Raw genomic sequence first — 21,526 nt, 5'->3', positions numbered from 1 at the left:
TTTTGTTTTTGAGATGGAGTCTCCTCTGTCGCCCAGGCTGGAGTGCAGTGGCGCGATCTCTGCTCACTGCAACCTTGTAACCTCCACCTCCCGCATTCAAGCGATTCTGTCGCCTCAGCCTCCCAAGTAGCTGGGACTACAGGCATGCGCCACCACACCAGCTAATTTTTGTATTTTTGGTAGAGATAGGGTTTCACCATATTGGCCAGGCTGGTCTCGAACTCCTGGCCTCAAGTGATCCGCCCGCCTCGGCCTCCCAAAGTGCTGGGATTACAGGCGTAAGCCACCGCACCCGGCCGGAAGTGCAGCATTCTTATCCTCCCTATTCTCAAGCTTAACAGTTTGAAGAGTGTGCACGTTTTAAATACCCTGAGAAGTGTCGTGTCTGTGTATAGTTTTGTTTATTTTAGCACTTCTCAAACTTACTTGATAATAAGACCTATTCTATTTGGAACACCTTTGATCATCCTGTAGAACATGCATATTCCACAAAATACAGTTTGGGAAATATTGTGCTACAATATCATTTAAATACATGAAAATTTTCTAAAATAGGTGAAGCTTTTTTTAATATGTACATCTATCCACATGACAGAAATTATGCTATTTAAAATTTTCAGAGAATATCTAGTGACATGGGAAAACTGCTCACAATATAATGTTAATTTAAAAAACAGCATATAAAGTTATATCCAAAGATTCCAATTTTGTTTAAAAAATACTTAATATGCATATAAAAGAAAAACTATAGGAAGTATGTATGCCTAGACCTCAATTGTGGTTGTTCTTTGGCAGTGGGATTGCAGATTAACATGTATTTTTTTTTAATGTTAGAAATTTCCGGTCGGGCTCAGTGGCTCACCTGTAATCCCAGCACTTTGGGAGGCTGAGGCAGGCTGATCACTTGAGGTCAGGAGTTTGAGACCAGCCTGGCCAACATGGTGAAACCCTGTCTTTATAGCTGGGTGTGGTGGTGTGTGCCTGTAGTCCCAGCTACTCGGGAGGCTGAGGCAGGAGAATCGCTTGAACCCGGGAGGCAGAGGTTGCAGTGAGCCGAGATTGCGCTCCTGCTCTCCAGCCTGGGTGGCAGATTGAGAACCTATCTCAAAAAAAAAAAAAAGAAATTTCCAAATTGTCTGGAATAAGTATATTAAATTTATTTTTAAAAAGGTTATTAAAAACTATAAGGAAATTTTGTTTGCTTTCATCTGAAATGTAATGTTCCTCATGTTAAATCTTGTTCTGCAGGTCCGTTTAGCAAACTCATTATTCTTCAGAGTGCAAAGGACACTCAGTAAACAACATTTCTGAGATGTAGAGACTTAGAAGAGAAGCCAGCTCCTGAAAAGCTAGGCTGGTTGAGCAATGAGATCTCTGTGCACAAATTTTTAAAAGACATCCACAAAAGGTAGAAGTATAGAAAACAAAGACAGTGGCCTGTACTTCTAAGAAAAGTAACAGCATAACTTCCATCCCAGAAGATGTAGGCCTTGCAGAAGATGCCTTTGAGGTATTACTGAAAACAGCAAGGTCATTAAGGAAAGCTGCATGTATAACAGAAAGGAGATCTCAACTCCTGCTTTGTGTCTGTCTTCTTAAGAACTTAGGGAAAAGTCACCTTTAGAAAGAGGAAATGGAAGGCTGGGTAGGAGAAGAGCTTCTGTGAGCCAGGCCTCGATTTGGTATGAAGAACTGACAGTTACATTCAAACTTGGGATGGTGTAGAGGGTATCCAAGAAGCTTGTGGGAGTAGGTGCTTTATCAGATCCCTTTTGAGTTAGGTTATTAGATAAAATTGTTTTTATGTGAAGCTATTTTAAGAAACCTTTTCCTCTCGTGGATGCTGAGATACTGAGTTGAAAAAAAAAAAAGAAAAAGAAAGAAACCTTGAGTCCCTGTAACCCATTAGGGCACAGTGGAAAGAGGTTTTGGAATCAGTTTGATTCTGCACTCTGCCTTTAGTAGCTGCATGGTTTTGGACAAAATATACAATTTCTTTGGAAGTCATTTTCCTCAGCTACCAGGCCTGGCACATAATGGAGCTTAGTTCTCCCTTTATGTCACTTCCAACGTAGGGTGCTCACTTGAGCCAGTGTCTGCCAAGCCTCAATGGGTGCTTCAATGGCCCTAGTTCTCCAAACAGCATTTTAATTCTCTCTCCCATTCATTATTTTTATTTCTCTTCTCTTTTTCTAACCTTAATTCTGTTTCCTTTTCTTCCCTACCCCCACTATACGCACATACAACTCATATATTTGAAAGAGGTAGTTTTTATGGTTTTTTTTAAAGCTTCTAGAATAATTTATATGTGATAGAGGATGCATATATTTTTCAGAATCTCCAGAATCTGGTCTCCAGAAACATTATTCTAATCTGTGTATGGAAAAATCCCAGAAAATTAATCCTTTTATATTGCATATACTCCAAGAAGTGGATGAAGAAATTAAAAAGGGGTAAGAAAGACAAATACTTGATTACATTAATAGTGTTTGCTTATATTCATGTGTGTGAAAATCCTAACATATTGAGTGATTTTATAGCCATTTGAAAATGCTTGGTAAAATGAACATACCATTTGATTCAGGTAAGTAAGTAGACGAGCAACACTGTTAGTAGGTCTTAGAGGTGGTATAGTATTCAGGAAAGAGCACTAGACCAGGAGTACCCAAGCTTGGGCTCCAGAGTGATCTTTAACTTCTGTGGGTGGGGTGAATCTTTTTTTTTTGTTTGTGGGCAGGGTGAATCTTTTTTTTTTTTTTTTCTGAGACGGTGCCTCCCTCTGTCGCCCAGGCTAGAGTGCGGTGGCGTGATCTCGGCTCACTGCAAACTCAGCCTCCTGGGTTCAAGCAATTCTCCTGCCTCGGCCTCCCGAGTAGCTGGGATTACAGGTGCTCGCCACCATGCCCGGCTAATTTTTGTATTTTTTAGTAGAGACAGGGTTTCACCATGTTGGCCAGGCTGGTCTCGAACTTCTGACCTCAGGTGATCAGCCCGCCTTGGCCTCCCAAAGTGCTGGGATTACAGACGTGAACCACCACGCCTAACCTGAGCTGGGTGAGTCTAAGCAAATCATTGAAGTTTTCAGTGTTATCTATAAAGTGGGGATACTGTTTGTGTGAGTGTGAGTGTGTGTGAGAGAGCTAAATATATGGAATCTTTTAAAGCACTTTGCAGTCTGCAGAATGTTCAGTAGTTTTAAGTTACCTGGTATAAATATACTGTATAAGTCTACTTACTATATGCTTGCTTCCAGTAAATGATATCTGTGATATGACTATTTATACATGAAGGAAACATACTTTTACTTCTTTACTGGGTTTCTATTTCAAAATCTTTTTTTTTTTTTGTATTTTAACAGGCTAGCAGCAGGAATCACATTAAACATTGCTGGTAACAATCGCTTAGTGCCAGTAGAAAGAGTTACAGGTGAAGATTTTTGGATTCTTTCCAAAATTTTAAAGAATTGTCTGTATATTAATGGTATGTTTCCATAAGAATCAATACCTCCTGCTTTTCATTGATCTGATTTTAAGTATTCTTTATAATGAATATCCGCTTCTATTCATCTGTGCTTCAGGTTTGGATGTTGGATATAACCTTCTATGTGATGTTGGTGCATACTATGCTGCGAAACTGCTTCAGGTATTATTTTACTACAAAATGTCCTTAGTTCCATTTACAATGAAACCAATTAGTCTAATGACACACACATAAAACACTAGTTTTACCTGATGTCAAGGGTCCTGACTCTGTGCTAGAACACTCGAAATATACTGGAAACCCATTGTGGATTTGGTCTCAATGGAGCCAGTAGCTAGAGCTCCTGAGTTATCTTTTGCAAACTTGTACACCATGATTAAATATATACACCACACATCTTTCAGATTGATCAAAGGTAAATATAGTTTTTTCTTCCATTTATATTGTAATTATATTTTGATTACATGAGAATGATTTTTTTCCTTAATGTAGTTGTTTTTGCTAGGATACAGTTTTTCTTGGTTATAAAGATTTTCTTTGGAGGAAAACACTTATTCAAATAAAGTATATACTGTATGTGTATATGTATATACATGTATGTAAAATTGACCAATTTCCAGTAATAATAATGTGTAATAGCTTCTTTTCTCTTATAGAAACAACTTAATCTCATTTACTTAAACCTCATGTTTAATGATATTGGGCCCGAAGGTGGAGAATTGATTGCTAAAGTGCTACATGTAAGCATTTATGTATTTCAAACTAACATTGTATTTGGAAATTCTAACTTCTGATAGCTTGGAACCAACAGTGTCCAATGTTGAAGTGAACTTATTTTAATATTGTAGGAATGTATATTTTTATTATACTTTAATTTATTCAAGTGTAGACATTGCATGAACACTTTTGAAGTCATAGTTTTACTAAGATTTAACTCACATACATAAAATATACCCTTTGAAAGTCTTCAGTGGTTTTTTAAGTATTAATATATTCACAGGGCTGTGCAAGTATCACTACTATCACTATTTTAAAAACATTCTTATCACCCCAAAAAGAAAAGCCCTAAACTCATTAGCAATCCCTCTCCATCTTTTCTACCCCCTGCTCTCCAGCCCCTGGCAGTCACCCTAACCTACTTCGTCTCTCTATGTATTTGCCTATTGTGGACATTTCATATAAACAGAATCATACAATATGTGGCCTTTTGGGACTGGCTTAATGTTTTCAAGGTTCATCTTGAAAACCCAGTCACAAAGATTTATGTTTTTTTAAGAGTTTTACAGTTTTAGCTCTTTCTTTGATCCATTTTAATTTTTGAATATGGTATGAGGTAGGAATCCAACTTTATTCTTTTGCATGTGTATATCCATGTGTCCTAACACCATTTGTTAAAAGACTATTCTTTCTCCCATTGAACTGTCTTGACAGTTTTGTCCAAAAATCAGCTAACCATCATTACAGGAGTTTATTTCTGTACTCTCAATTCTATTCTTTTAATCTGTATGTCTATCCTTATGCCAGTACCACACTATCTTGATTACTATAGCTTTGTAGTAGGTTTTGAAATCAAGAAGTGTGTCCTTGTTCTTTTTTCAGGATTGTGTTGGCTCTTCTGTGTCCCTTGCACTTCCATATGAATTTTAGGTCAGTTAATCAATTTCTGCAAGAAAAGCAGCTGGGAATTTTTTTTTTTTTTTTTTTTTTTTTTTTTTTGAGATGGAGTTTTGCTCTTGTTGCCCAGGCTGGAGTGCAATGGCGCGATTTTGGCTCACCACAACCTCCACCTCCTAGGTTCAAGCAATTCTCCTGCCTCAGCCTCCCAAGTAGCTGGGATTATAGGCATGCACCACCATGCCTGGCTAATTTTGTACTTTTAGTAGAGACGGGGTTTCTCCATGCTGGTCAGACTAGTCTCAAACTCCCGACCTCAGATTATCTGCCCACCTCGGCCTCCCAGAGTGCTGGGATTACAGGCATGAGCCACTTCACCCGGCCAGCAGCTGGGATTTTAATAGGAATTACAGTAAATCTGTAGATCACCTTGGGGAGTATTGCCATCTTAAGTCTTCCAAACCTCGAACATAAGATGTTTCATTTATTTAAGGCCTTTCATTTCTTTCAGCAATGCTCTGTAGTTTTCAATGTGCAAATCTTGCATTTCTTTTGTTAAATTTATTCCTAACTTTTTTTTTATGCTATTGTAAGTGGAACTGTTGTTCTTAATTTCATTTTTAGGTTGTTCATTGTTAGCATATGGAAATACAGCTGTTTTTGTATATTGATCTTGTGTCCTGCTATGTTGCTGAACTCTTGTGTTAGTTCTAACAGGTTTTTTTGGTGGAATCCTTAGGATTTTCCCTGTGCAAGATGGTGTCACATACAGAGTTTCACTTCATTTCCAATTTGTATGGTTTTTCTTTTTGTTTTTCTTGGCTAATTGCTCTGGCTAGAACCTCCAGTACAATGTTAAATAGAAGTGGTGAGAGGACATCCTTTTCTTCTTCCTGATCTCAGAGGGGTTTGAATCGTGATGATTATTTACACTATTATATGTCCTAATAGTTACTCATTAGAATGATGAAATGTCTGTGATTTTGTGAAATATTTATCAAATTATATTACTTTAAAAGTGATATAGGTGGAATGGGGAGTGACTGGTTAATGGTATAGGACCGGCTTCGGGGATGATGAAAATGTTTTGGAACTAGCTACAGGTGATGACTGTGCAATATTGTGAATGTACTAAATGCTACTGAATTGTATACTTAAAAATGGTCAGTTTTATGTTATGTGAATTTCACCTCAATTTAAAAAAGTGAAGTGCTATAATTTTCTTAAGATAAATTTACAGATTTTTCCAGTGAAAGTTTATTAATATATGTTTTATTTACTGGTTATTGCTTGGGCATCTGTTTCTTGGGCATTCTTTCTACTCAACTGTTAAACTAGATTTTTATCTATTATGGTAGATTGAATGTTACCTTTAAGGTATATATCCTGTTCTGGCTGGGCGCGGTGGCTCATGCCTGTAATCCCAGCACTTTGGGAGGCCGAGCTGGGCAGATCACGAGGTCAGATCGAGACTATCCTGGCTAACATGGTGAAACCCCATGTCTACCAAAAATACAGAAAAAAATTAGCCAGGCGTGGTGGTGGGTGCCTGTAGTCCCAGCTACTTGGGAGGCTGAGGCAGGAGAATGCTGTGAACCCAGGAGGTGGAGTTTGCAGTGAGTCGAGATCACACCACTGCACTCCAGCCTGGGCGACAGAGCGAGACTCTGTCTCAAAAAAAATATATATCGTGTTCTAGCTCCATGAAAATTGGAGTCTGCAAATAGTAATACAGTCTCCTAATTCATGTAATATATAGAATTCTGTGGATTAACAATTATTAAATACGTTTTTTTCCTTTTCAGAAGAATCGGACTCTGAAATACCTAAGAATGACTGGAAACAAAATTGAAAATAAAGGTGGAATGTTTTTTGCTGCAATGCTGCAAATTAATTCATCATTAGAGAAATTAGATCTGGGTGACTGTGATCTGGTGAGTAAACTGGTTATGAGAAAATCATCCAGATAGTGGGTCATTAGAGAACAGCTAAATCAGAGTCTTATGAATGATTAATTTTGCCTCTTATGTCTAATATCAGAGAAAAGGTGTTTTTCCCCTAGACATAATAGTGCAGATTATTAATAAAATCAGACTATAGTAAATAACATAGAAAAATACTTAATAAAAATATTCCTAAACTTCCATCTATATAACTCATCTTAAACTGTATGGAATTTTTAGAAAAAGATCATGTTCACTTTAATTAAACAAATATTACTTTATTCATATAATTTTTTTACTTTTGAAAATACATTTTAGGCTGCAGTGGCTCACGCCTATAATCCCAGCACTTTGGGAGGCTGAGGCAGGTGGATCACCCGAGGTGAGGAGTCCAAGACCAGCCTGGCCAACATGGTGAAACCCCGTCTCTACTAAAAATACAAAAATTAGTCGGGGCCTGGTGGCGGAAGCCTGTAATCCCAGTTACTCAGGAGGCTGAGGCAGGAGAATTGCTTGAACCAGGAGGTGGAGGCTGCAGTGAGTTGCACTCCAGCCCCTGGGCGACAGAGTGAGACTCTGACTCAAAACAAAAATAAAATACTTTTTAGTAGTTACTTATATTGTAGCACAAAAACTTAAAATGATGATGCTAAAAGCTGCTCTGAAGCTGGGCGACATGACATGCACCTGTAGTCCCAGCTATTCAGGAGGCTGAGGTGGGAGAATCTCTTGAGCCCAGGAGTTTGAGGTTACAGTTCACTACAACCGTGCCCGTGAACATCCACTGTACTCCAGCATGGGCAACATGGTAAGACCCTGTCTCTAAAAATTATTAAAAAAGATAAAAGTCGCTTTGAACCTTCACCTGGCCTGATAATGAAAAATGTGTTTTTTTGCATGTCTTCAAATTCCAGGCTTCACTTTCTCTGACATGCTTTCAAATCTTTAGGCCTACTCTTGGGAACCTGTTGTATAGCCTCAGGTTAATCAATGTGACATGAAAATAAGATGGGCCAGGGGGCTCTCTGGTATAATAGATTCTGAAGGATTAACTTTTTTTTTTTTTTGGAGACAGAGTCTCACTCTTGTCACCCAGGCTGGAGTGCAATGGCGTGATCTCGGCTCACTGCAACCTCCACCTCCCGGGTTCAAACAATTCTCCTGCCTCAGCCTCCTGAGTAGCTGGGATTACAGGTGCCTGCCACCACTCCCGGCTAATTTTTTTTTTTGTATTTTTAGTAGAGACGGGGTTTCATGATGTTGGCTAGGCTGGTCTCAAACTCCCGACCTCAGGTGATCCACCTGCCTCGGCCTCCCAAAGTGCTGGGATTACAGGAGTGAGCCACAGCGCCTGGCCAAGATTAACTTTTTAAGGTGGTAGATGCAGCCAGTGTGGTTCTGGGAAAACATTAATTCGGTACTGATCATCTCCACATACCAGTCATTGTGCTGGATACTAAGGATACAACAGTGAATCACATGGCCTCTGCCTCTGCCCTTATGAAACTTATATTTTAGTTGGGGGAACACCAATGAAGAAGTAGAGGAAAGTGCTACAAAAATGACTGAGTACTCTGATAATGGGGAGAAGTAATTCTGCTACAGGAGGGTTGCCTAAGACTTATATTACTAAGGTAATATTTACGAGTTATGAAGGATGAGAAAAAACTCATGGAGAGTGTCCATGTCAGAACTTTCCAGGCAGAGCATCCAGCATGCACAGACATTAAGATAGTGCTTCCCTAAGTGTGGCATGGGTAGCATTCTTGGTGCAGAGTGAGGTAATTTTCATACTCATATATTTATTTTTACAGATGCTTTCTGTTTGTTTCAAGGGATTATGGTTTTCCATTTACAGCAGTGATACAAAGTTTTATTTTAAAATAAATATAATTGAAAAAGTGAGTTGATTTAATGGGAAAGTATTAAGTAAATGGTGTAAAGTAAGTTTGGGCGTGGTGGCTCACGCCTGTAATCCCAGTACTTTGGGAGGCCAAGGCAGGCAGATTGCCTGAGCCCAGGAGTTTGAGACCAGCCTTGGCAACATGGGAAAATACCATCTCTACAAAAAATACAAAAATTAGCCACGCATGGTGTTGCATGCCAGCTACTAGGGAGGCTGAGGTGGGAGGATTGCTTGAGCCCAGCAGGTCAAGGCTGCAGTGAGCCGAGTGTGCCACTGCACTGCAGCCTGGGCGACAGAGTGAGACCCAATCTCAAAAAATAAATAAATAAAAACAAAAATAGTGTTAAATATTTTGCATACTGAGATATGGCAAAAATCACGAGGGAGGTACATGAATAATAAAATAGCAAGTGTCACAGGTTTTAAGAACTGAGAAGTCAGAATGGCTGAGCAGACAAAGTTAAGAGTGCCTTGAAGTAAAAGTAGAGAAGCTTATGGAGGCCAGATATGGCAAAGTTGTGTGGGTTGTGGGTCACAGGTAAGGGGAAGAAGTGGGGGTTGTATTATAAATGAAAATCATGGAAAAAGCAAATCATGGAAATCTGGAAAAGCTCTGAGGGGTAATGATCTGATTGGTGGTTTTAGATCACTGCTTTCTCTGTGCAGAATTAAAGGGTGGCAAGAAGAAGCCATCTGACCACTTAGTAGTCCAGGTGAGAGGTGAGGAGGACTTGGGCTGGGGTGGTGGCCACAAAGATGGACAGGAACAGACTAATTTGAGACATCTTTTGGAGGCAGCAGAATCTGTAAGTCTTAGTGATCAACTGGATGGGAAGGTAAGAGGAATGGCAGAGTGAGAGGAAGCCCATGGTTTCCGGCATACCAGCTGGGTGTACATGGTGGTGTCCATCACGGATATGGGGGGACTAGGCCCTTCCGGTCAGATAGAGCAAGAGAGTCCTATGGGATCTGTGAAAAATGTGATTGGTAACCTTTTCCCACTGCACACACACTTAAAGTACTAGTATGAATATAAAAGAGTGCTTGCACAATGATGTGTGTTGGATAAGTAGTATGAGCTCTAGCTGGGATCCACACAGAAGCTTGAGGGGTGAGGAAAAAAAACCTAGAGGGAAACACCCAGGAAATGGACACTGAAACATTAAGAAACTCCCCATGCCATGTTTTAGATAGATTTTAGGGCCAGGAGAGAAGAATACAGTAACAATTCATTTTTGAATTTGATCAACTTACAATTCAAAGTCCAAGGAATGCTTAAATTTTAAAAACAATTTTATCAGAATGCAGATAGCTGATCTTGAAATATTTATGTAGCGAGATTATTATATACTTTGTCTGTTTCCTTAATGAATTTACCTGTTTTTAGGGAATGCAAAGTGTGATAGCATTTGCTACAGTACTAACTCAAAACCAAGCAATTAAGGCAATAAACCTAAACCGACCTATACTGTATGGTGAACAGGTATGTATTCAAAGTGATGGTAGTTAATATAACAACATGAATAAAACTAAGGTACTACTACAAGTTTATGTCAAGGTACATGAATACACTGTATTTTTAGAGATGTACTTACTATATCTTGTAAACTACTATTTATAAAAATGTTTAAATGAAAATTATATCAATTCCTGGTAAGATGTTTATAACTAAATATGCTTTTAGATATTGCTTATTTAAGCAGCAAACATGTCATCTTTTCTCTTGAAACTCAAGTTCTTAGTGAGTAAACCTGTGAGGGTCAAAGTAGTTAAGATGAAAGCATAAATAGTGAAGGTTTTAAAGGCCAGACTATAAGAGCCCAGTGTGAACTGTTTGTTACATTGATGTGGCTGAACCATTACACCTTTGAAATCATGAGTAATAAAAGCAAAATGTGTATGAAAAGCAGTAAGCTGCTTGCTGGAGACAGAAAGATGAGTAAAAATGTGGTTCCTACTTTCATGACTTCTTTCTCCTTCTGGGTGGCTTTCTTCTCCTATCACTTGTAAACAGCTAGAGAATAATTGGTATAAACAAAAACATATATCTAACTATTAGGAAAAGTAAATGGTCAAAGCACTTTATAAAGTTCAATGTTTAAAATTTAATGTTTGGCCGGGCACGGTGGCTTATGCCTGTAATCCCAGCACTTTGGGAGGCCGAGGCAGGCAGATCACCTGAGGTCAGGAGTTTGAGACCAGCCTGGCCAACATGGCAAAACCCAGTCTCTACTAAAAGTACAAAAATTAGCCAGGCATGGTGGCAGGTGCCTGTAATCCCAGCTACTTGGGAGGCTGAGGCAGGAGAATCGCTTGAACCCAGGAAGCAGAGGTTGCAGTGAGCCGAGATTGCACCACTGCACTCCAGCGTGGGCGACAGAGCGAGACTTCATCTTCATCTCAATCAATCAATCAATCAATGTCAGTGTTTGAATTCTCAACTTTATTTTTCTTTTTTGAGATGAGGTCTCACTCTGTCACCCAGGCTGGAGTGCGGTGGCATGATATCGGCTCACGGCAGCCTCCACCTCCTGGCCTCAAGTGATCCTCCCACCTCAGCTTCCTGAGTGGCTGGGACCACATGTATGCACCACCATGCCCACCTAAATTTTTTTGTATTTTTGGTAAAGACAGGGTTTTGTCATGTTGCCCAGGCTGGTCTTGAACTCCTGAGCTCAAGCTATCTGCCTGCCTTGGCCTCCCAAAGTGCTGGGATGACAGGCATCAGCTACCATGCCCAGCCAAACTCTGAACTTTTTAAATGATTAAAGCACTTTAGATAATTTAAAATTATCTACTTCATTGTTCCCCCTTAGTATGAATAACTGAGAATTAATGATATTTTTAAGGTAGTATTCTCATATTCAGAAGTGTATTTTACATTCTTTGCCTACATAGATCTCTCCCTTTGAGTTATCGCTGCACTTTTCGGTACCAGAATTTTTGTGGTTTTACATCACGTTGTTTCATGTACGTAAATCCAATCTGTTCAACAAGACCCTCAGAATCTTCAAATAGATTCTTATTTTAAAAATACTTAAAAGACTAGCAAAATACAGCTCAAAGTAGGCATGCAGTGAATTGCTTCACTCATGATTCATTCACACCATGAATATTTGAATGCAACCTTAAACAAGACACAATGCTAGCGAGGTGCTAGAGGTATTAAAGTCAAATAAATTACATAGCACTTGTCTTCAGTGAGTTTTCCATCTAGGTGGAGGGAGCTTGACAAGTCTGGAGAGTGATATGCCTGGGGTGCCATGGGGACATAAGGAGGGTAATCGGAATCAAAGCAGGGGAGGTGAGTGTGGTAGGGAGGTTCTCAGATTGAGGACATGACAGGAGATTTGAGGGCTAAATACATTTCTGGATTTTATCTCTGTGGAAATGTTTATATATAGGAGATCACATTATAAGCATGATCCCTTTTTAAAATATGTTAAGTGGTGTCATTCCTAAATCCACCTGAGGATGCTTATTATTAAAAGCCCAGGCCCCCTTGTTGCTCTCAGCTTGGTGCTTCTGGCAGCCAGCTAGGTGCTAGTCTGTTTTGTTCTTCTCCAGGACAGCCACTACCTTCTCTATCCCCAAGGGTACTATTCTGCTCTTAAATTGCTGTTCCCAAATACAAACCTACAAATCTATTCCATGTACGGGTTTTACTGTTTTATTACCGTGGAGGAATGGGATAACAAAAAGCTGTTAAGATGTTGGACTTCACCTTTAATGCTCATTGGCATTATCCGGGGAGCTTGAAAAATACTGATGCCAGGTGCCACTCCAGACAAATTAAGTCACAAACTCAGTGAATGGGGCTAAAACCCTTTACTATTTCTGACAATAGTTCCTCCCTTAATTAGGATACTCCTGCTTTCAAGCTTTGTAGCCTAAAACTGCAATCAAGGCCCAAACACAAAAACATACTGAGTTTGTCCTCTGTGCCTGGCACTAGGTAGAGCAATAGTGGAACCCCCTAAGTGGTTGGTTTGCATTTTTTTACGTTCCTAGACTACATAGCATCCCTTTAGCATGGTTGGCGTGCATTTTTAAAGACCCTAGTCTACATAGCATTCCTTTGGGTGTATCTTTTCAGTGTCAAAGCAATTTCAGCAAATACAGAATTACAGAATATTGAACAATAATAAATGCTTTGTAGGCTGCTTATGGAACACTTATTTTGTGCTAGGTACCTTTTATTAGTTAACTTATTTCTGTGAGGGAAGCATAATTTCAGCTACTTTACTAAAATGGAAACTGAGACTCAGCTAGATGAAAATATTTGCCCAAAGTCATATAGCCAGTAAAAGGTAGAACTAGTATCTGACAGACTTGATTTTTATAAAGCTCATGTACTTTCTGCTATTGCTATGTGGTTTCATTTAAAGTTTTTTTCAAAGTACCTTTATATATAACAAGAACACATATAGTTATCTATGTTCATCATCAGCATTTCCAGTGACTAAAACACTTATTACGTTATACAGCAATCATGCAAGAGTACTTCTTGTCACAAAATACTTTGGGCCATTCATTTGAAAATATGCTTTGATTTTATTAAAAACTTAAAATGCCTGGTATTCAAATCTTCACTGATGCTATGTATCTTTTACCTAGAAGTAGCTAGATTGTCGAACTTAAAAAAAAGTCTTCTGATGATCAGAAAATAAGAATAAAACCTCTTAGGAATTTGAGATGAATATAAAGGGAAGGATCAGATATATCACAGGGTTAATGAGTGTATTCTTAACATAAAATAAAGATTGGGAAATGTCTTTGTATTTTGTCTGAAAACCATCAAGAGTAGAGATCAAGAGCAAAGTTCAGGAACATATGGAAGGTATAAGAAAGGTTTAGAGACTTGAAAGATGGATTACATGCTCAATACATGATGGGACCAATTTTTTTTTCCTTTCGAAATGACTGATTATTGTTTTTTTAAAAAACCAAATTAACCAGCCTCTTTTACATCACTTAGGTAGCAGGCACTTGTAAAATATAGTGACTATATTTTACCTTCTGAGAAGGTAAAAAATATCATTTGTGGCAAAGATAATTTTTTAAAGATAGACCAAACAAATGTAAATTGTGGACTAACAGTTTTAACCAATATAATCTTTTTAAAAAGCTAATTTAAATAACAGCATATGTCTGAAATAAACATGTACTACTTCAAAATTATATTTTAGAAATAAGATTTTATCCACTTTTAGGAAGAGTCTACAGTCCATGTAGGCCGCATGTTGAAAGAAAATCACTGTCTTGTTGCACTACACATGTGTAAGCATGATATAAAAAACAGTGGTATACAACAGTTATGTGATGCACTGTATCTGAACAGTAGCCTGCGCTACCTTGATGTCAGCTGGTGAGTGATAATTTACACATTAATAATTCAAAGTTAAATAATGGGAATAATCTATATAAATATTCATGGTACTTGGGATACGTTGTTAGACATTATTTCCAATGATTAGAAACTGCAACCAATTGTCAATCCTTTGTCCTAAGCTTTAATATTTAATACTGCTATCTTTTAGTAACATAAATGAGCAATTTAGTTGTGTAAACAAGAATGAAAGCAATATTTTATGGTGAATTTTCATTAACTTTCTTGGAAATCAAGTGGTTAAAATAAACCTTTACTAAAACAGAAAGTACTGTTTAAGTTTTCAAGCATCTTATCACTATGAATAAAAACACTATTTCATATTTTCAAATATAACTATTTTTCCTTTGCCAGCAACAAAATAACTCATGATGGAATGGTGTATTTGGCTGATGTACTGAAAAGCAACACTACCCTGGAAGTAATAGATCTTTCCTTTAACAGAATAGAAAATGCAGGCGCAAACTATCTCAGTGAAACTCTTACTTCACACAACAGGAGTCTTAAAGCGTTAGTATGGTTTTATATTTAATCAAAATAACAGAAAAGCAAATTTTTAAACACTAACCTCAATCCCCTTAACTCTTAAGATTATAATGAAATATGAAAACTCAGCTTCTAAACTGACATAGTATTAAGTTACAGTAAACATTTACATTTCTATTTTTCAAATGTAATGTCTTTTACAATTAGACTGATTCTATTAACGATTCCTTCAAATTAATGAGAAAATTTGTATTGCTTATATTACTTATCCTGAATTCTAATAGAAAACTCAGAAGCATTCAATATGATCAAGACTTTTAAAAATAAGAATGAACTAAAGAATAAAATACTTGGATGCATTTATCCAGAAAAATATATCTGCTATCCACCCAAACATTTACTGAATATAAAACAGAAGACTTTCAAAATGTAGTTAGCTCTACTAAGTACCTTAAGGATCTAATTAGAAAACTAAGTTTCTTGGATTTTAGGAATTAAATGGTCAGTATTTTTACCACTACATTACAACATACTGAAGAATAATGCTAAGACTACACAAGAAAGTGTTTGTAATAAATGTTGCTAATTTTTGTATTCTTTCCTTGTGGAATTATTGGTTTCAGGTTGTCAGTAGTCAGCAACAACATAGAGGGAGAAGGACTTGTTGCACTTTCACAATCAATGAAAACAAATCTCACTTTCTCTCATATCTACATTTGGGGAAACAAATTTGATGAGGCTACGTGTGTAGTAAGTTTTAAGTTTTTTCCTTCACTGAAGGCTTTTTCTGGGATCATCTCTGTAACATCAGATATTATTTACAGGTGCCTCAGAAATGGTTACACAGTGAGACACTGCAGTTTTGATAATTAACATAAGTCTTAAAATTAGCTACTAGAGAGTTTTGTGGTTGAAATAACCAAAGATATTAAAACTATGTATTAGTATTACACATCACTGAATGACACAGTTCTAATTTCTCTAAGGTTAAGAAAAATCATAATTATTGATCAGATGTAGCAAAATTTCTGATCTGCTCCCTAATAATTATACCAAAATATGGAATGGGAGAGATAGAGTACAAGCTGTCAAAATATTTGGCATGTTGCTCACATAAATAGACAGCCTTTGATACTACTTTCAAAACAGAAATAATGGTAACAGTTTTCATTTGGAAAGAACGAGGGGAAAAAGTAGATGTTAAAATTCTCAAAATTTGCAAAAGGACTAATAAAAATTCCACCACTAAAAAGAGTAATAAAACATGCAGTGTTGTCTAAACCACCCTCCCAAAAAAACCAACCCTTACTTTTAGAAAAACATCCATATTCTTTAGGTTCTACACATCAGTAGCTGAATAAGTTGAGTCTGGAACTGGAACTAATGATGAATGACACGCTAAAGCAAAAACCAACTTGACTTTTAAATCTTTTAATGTCTAAATTTCCATCTTTCTCCATATTGCCAACCTTACTGACAAACCAGTTCAACGTATTTGTATGACTCTGTTACATAGATACTAAGGATCGTGGCTCATGCCTGTAATCCCAGCACTTTGGGAGGCTAAGGCGGGGGGATCACGAGGTCAAGAGATTGAGACCATCCTGGCCAACATGGTGAAACCCCATCTCTACTAAAAGTACAAAAATTAGCTGGGTATGGTGGTGCGCTGGGCCTGTAGTCCCAGCTATTCGGGAGGCTGAGGCAGGAGAATCTCTTGAACCCAGGAGGCAGGGGTTGCAGTGAGCCGAGATCGTGCCACTGCACTCCAGCTTGACGACAGAGCAAGACTCTGTCTCAAAAAAAAAAAAAAAAGTATAAAAATTCTACAATGAAGAAATAATTAATAGGTCCGCATCCAATACTATGGAATTGTCTGTTTTAGCCTAAATCTGTAGATTAGATTCAGGGGGGTCATGAACTCTATATAATTGTATGTCCAAATCTGGGATTCCCTTAATTTTTCTGAGGAATGGGTAACTAGCTATCAGCAGATTTTTGAGAATGTATACAATAGGCCTCCTACCCAGCCCCCCTACCTATTCCAATTTATGAACATCTGTGGGACTTGAAAATTTTGACCATAGGAGCTTTGGTCCACAAAATTGGTAGTATAGAAAATCAACTCTAGGAGTCACAAAATGACAAAACATGTCTAATACATTAAAAGTTAGAAATAAGTTTTGCAATATTATAATTTCATTCTGTGTAATTAAATGAATAAAAATCTATTTACAATACCTGGAAAATATTAAAATTCAGCAATGTTATTCAGAATATTTTATTTTAAACTACAAATTAGCACAGCTAATTTGAATATTTAAATTTCCGTAAGCACTGTAAATTGAATACATTTTTTCTTAATGATATAGTTTTTTTCTTAAAAATCCTAGGCATATTCAGACTTAATTCAAATGGGTTGTCTAAAACCAGACAATACAGATGTGGAGCCATTTGTGGTAGATGGACGTGTATATCTTGCAGAAGTCTCCAATGGCCTTAAAAAGCATTATTATTGGACATCAACTTATGGAGAATCTTATGACCACTCATCTAATGCAGGTTTTGCTCTTGTTCCAGTAGGTCAACAGCCATGAAAAAGTAGCTGTAAAATAATTTTCATACACTTGTCTTATTGTTTCACAGAGATTAATATTCTATAGCCTATTTTCTTTTATAAATTAAAACAAGTTACTTTTTTCAAATGTGTAAAAGATAATGACTGTATTAAACTTTGTATAACTGTCTATTGTAAAAAACTGAGTAGGGTAATTTTTTAAAAGAAATTTTACAATATAGAGACTAAAATTCTAACCCTGGAGAAAGAGACCAAGGAACTAGACTAAATTTCTTTTTATAATGAAAATATAACCAAGTAGTGAAATAGCATACAAGTAAAGGTCATTGTAGGTATCTAACTGAAAGTTATTAAGTAGTATTAATAAAAAGGTTTGTGGTAGAAAATTACCAGTGACTTTCAAAGGGTTTCAAAGTTCAGAAGTTGAAAAAGTATTCTACCTATCCTATTTACGTGTTACAGACAGGTGTTACTAACAATTTCATAAATACAGGCAAATATATATAAACATATACATACCCCTTTCCCAACAAGCCAGTGCTGCCAGCTCTCCCACTCTCCTCTCATAACCACTATCCTGACTTCTAACCCCACAGAGTAGTTTTGCCTGTTCTTGACCTTTATATAAATGGAAGCATACAGTATACACTCTTTTTGTGTCTGGCTTCTTTTGTTCAACATTATATTAGTATGATTCATTTATGTTGTTTAATGTAGCAGTAGTCTGTTCACTTTTCATTGCTTTGTAGTATTCCTCACATGCTGGGTAGTAGGATGTCTACCAGATTCTGGAAAGAGTTTGATTTCCCAGGCTACTGTCTCTTCCTGTGTACTATAGAAGAGACCCACAAGTTCCCATATTCCCCCAAAGGGAGATTCAGAAGATGGCTGAAGGAGAAGCAAGTAGGCTTACCTTGAGCTTACAGTGGGGTGCAGGTGGTAAACTTGTAACCTGACCTACACTGCTGCTTGAGGCAGAGTTGCAGGTGATAGGGCCTCAGAGAGTTTTCCACATCCAAAAGAACTGAGATGAAGTCAGTTCAGCCAAGGACAACTGGACTCTGACCAGACTAGGAAAGACTTGTTACTTATTTTATAAGCTGCTGCCTGCCACAAGAGGTCAGTATAATTAACCCAGAGAATGGAAGGGCTCAACAAAGACTCTGTCTACCCTGATGCCCCTGTCTTGTATGATATGTCTGGACACCATTTTAGAAAGACAAAAGGCAGAAATAAAACAGCATTTCTCCAAAAGATTAAGCATTACCTTAAAATCCCTTAAGATATAAATTCTATCCCCTTTATATCAGACTAGGTTTTAAACTGGCTAAAACTAAAAGTTAATTTTTTCCAGACTTACCACTGGGTATGGGCTCAAGAGGAAGGACATATAAGTTCCATAGGAAAACTCTCATTTTCTCTGCACATCTAAATTATAAAGAGCAAATCTGCAATCATATTGTATGTATTGTTTCATTTTTCTCTTAGCAATCATCCTTTAAGACCCAGTTCAAAGATTGCTTCACCTTACACTGTTGCAGATCATATTATACTCATCATTTTACAATGTTTCAAATTTGAAAGCAAAAAATAAAGCAGTATGTGCTTTTCAGATATTTGGGAAAATAATGATCATTTGTCTTAAACGTTCTCCTTTTCAAACTTTTCTATAGTATTATCATTCATCATGTCTTAATATCTACTACAACCATATCCATCTGGTTTCTGCTCCCACTATTATACTGTACCTGCCTTCTAAAGGATCATCATGCTCCAATTATCCAACCCAATGTTGTCTCAGATTTACATCCTACTTCTCTGTACCATGTGACTGCTACAAAGCCACTTTTGCCTCTGAAAAATGTGTGCCACCTTGGTTTTCTTCCTTTCTGTTATCACTTTCCATCTTCTTTTCCGTCTTTGCTTATCCTTTAAATGAATTTTCCCCCAAATTCTGTCCTCATCTTTTTTTCTCCTATACCATCTCCCAGGGCTGCCTTAATCATTTCTATAAATTATTAGCTGCAAGATCTGTATCTCTAGTTTTAACTTCTCCTGGTTCAGGCCCCATTTCCAACCACTACCAGAAATTTCCTACATATCTCACCACCAGTCAAATTCGGTACATCAAAATTGCTTCCCTTCTCTAAACATGCTCCTTGACTTATCTTGATGTCAATGGTAATAATGACTAATTGGACAAATTAGGTGTCCAATTTGGGGCTGCCTGATTACAAGGAAAAGAAAGTGACTCAGCCTGTTTAAGAAAAGGGGGATTTAACATAAGGATACAACAGCCACAATCAATGGCATCCAGGGGCAGAAAATGAATCATGGCTGCATCACCTCAGTAGGACTGCAGAGCCAGAAACTAAGGCCACTTTTCTGATCTCTCTAGGGCAGTCTCTTGGCTCTGCAAACCTGTTTCATTCCCTAACTTTGCTCTATAGATCAGCTTTCTCTGCTTACTCATCATTTCCTTTAGACTTTAGCTTGCTTCACTGACTTCGAGGCCAGTTCTAAAATGATCTTTTCATTTATACGTATATCATTATCTGATTGTCTCAGAATTTCATAGCTCAAATTTGTGAGAAAGAATCTTACCAGCTCAGTCTGGCCTATGAATTGTTTTTCCCTGGTGAAGTGTCTTGTTGCTGTGGTCACAAGTATGGAATCATGTGTTACCTATGTGGCTGTCTAATCCCCACCCTCTAGCACGCAACTGTGGTTGGCACGTGAGGACATAGGTTACAAACCTGGCTATCTAATCTCACTCCTTCAGCACAGAGTATGGGTAGAGGACTATTTCAAGATGGTATAGGTGTAGTACTGGAGATGCCTCTGACCTCTATCTCCTCTCCACTTAACGCTTTCTCTCCATTCTGCCTAGTTCCCTCTTCATCAGCTATGTGCAAATTCTTCCATCAGCCATCTCCTCGTTTGCCTATCCAGGTAAGCAATGGCTGTTTCTCTGTCCATTCTACTCCTGTTGACTGCTCAGCAGTTCCTTTCTTGCCTTCCCCTACTATAACACTCAACATCTTGGCTTGTCTTATTCCAAGTTATATTTATGCTTGGCATCTCCATTTGACTGTAAACTTAAGGGTAGTTTATCATCTTTGCAGCTTTATGCATTCTGATTTGAATTTTTTTCCCAGCATTTGAAACACTGGCCAGATACTGTTATCCAAATATGTGGATGTTCACATCCATGGTGTTTATTTTAGTAAATTCTTCATGAAATTAAATACTGTGTTTACATAGTAATTATCTAATTTCTTAAACAAATACAGATGGTCCCTGACTTATGATTTCTTGACTTTACAATGTGTGAAACTAATACATATTCAGTATACTCTTTGACTTATGATAAACCCGTAAGTCAAGGAGTCTCTGTACAGCAAACCTCTTTTGAATGAATGGAGGCAGGAGTTGCAGAGGACAGAAGAGTAGACTATAATTATTATCTCAAAAAATTAATGCTGTAATAAGTACATATCAATATTGCCCATAAATAACGAGTAAAAATGTAGAATTTAAAGAATTTTACTTGATGGTATTTCTAGTCAAGTTCTAGGTACTTGGGGGGAGAGGGGAAGGATAGCATTAGGAGGAATACCTAATGTAAATGACGAGTTAATGGGTGCAGCACAGCAACATGGCACATGTATACATATGTAACAAACCTGCATGCTGTGCACATGTACCCTAGAACTTAAAGTATAATAATAATAAGAAAAAAAAAGTTCTAGGTACTCAAAATTTCCAGGTAAAATATTGAAAATTATATTCAAGAGCATCATTTTAAACTGCTTCCCAAAGGTAGAACATCAGGAAATGTTTAAGATAGTAGTTCATGGTTGGGCGCAGTGGCTCATGCCTATAATCCCAGCACTTTGGGAGGCTGAGGTGGGCAGATCACCTGAGGTCAGGAGTTCGAGACCAGCCTGGCCAACAGAATGAAACCCCATCTCTAACAAAAATTAGTCAGGTGTGGTGGCGCGCACCTGTAGTAACAGCTACTCAGGAGGCTGAGGCCGGAGAATTGCTTGAATCCAGGAGGCAGAGGTTGCAGTTAGCTGAGATCACGTCATTGCACTCCAGCCTGGGCAACAGAGTGAGACTCTACA

General features: G+C 37.7%; 1 protein-coding gene across 2 annotated transcripts in view; it reads left to right on the top strand.

Annotated features, from left to right (window-relative positions):
- LRRC34 (leucine rich repeat containing 34) overlaps nucleotides 1–21,526 on the top strand; it is a 22,978-nt gene extending 1,452 nt beyond the window's left edge. The window contains exons 2-11 of one of the 2 annotated variants that reach the window (XM_008970915.6): nucleotides 2,336–2,453; nucleotides 3,359–3,480; nucleotides 3,578–3,642; nucleotides 4,137–4,220; nucleotides 6,903–7,028; nucleotides 10,331–10,426; nucleotides 14,157–14,311; nucleotides 14,687–14,842; nucleotides 15,442–15,568; nucleotides 17,212–21,526. In XM_008970915.6, coding sequence (XP_008969163.3) covers nucleotides 2,336–2,453; nucleotides 3,359–3,480; nucleotides 3,578–3,642; nucleotides 4,137–4,220; nucleotides 6,903–7,028; nucleotides 10,331–10,426; nucleotides 14,157–14,311; nucleotides 14,687–14,842; nucleotides 15,442–15,568; nucleotides 17,212–17,415 — 1,253 coding nt within the window. In that variant the 3' untranslated portion in view covers nucleotides 17,416–21,526. Of the gene's footprint in view, nucleotides 1–2,335; nucleotides 2,454–3,358; nucleotides 3,481–3,577; nucleotides 3,643–4,136; nucleotides 4,221–6,899; nucleotides 7,029–10,330; nucleotides 10,427–14,156; nucleotides 14,312–14,686; nucleotides 14,843–15,441; nucleotides 15,569–17,211 lie in introns of both variants that reach the window. The other variant, XM_003817676.7, reaches the window with a different exon arrangement.

Source organism: Pan paniscus, chromosome 2, assembly GCF_029289425.2.
Source record: "Pan paniscus chromosome 2, NHGRI_mPanPan1-v2.0_pri, whole genome shotgun sequence".
In the NCBI taxonomy this organism is placed as follows: Eukaryota; Metazoa; Chordata; class Mammalia; order Primates; family Hominidae; genus Pan; species Pan paniscus.
Note: the sequence above shows the minus strand (reverse complement) of the source record. Positions and strands in the feature narration are given on the sequence as shown.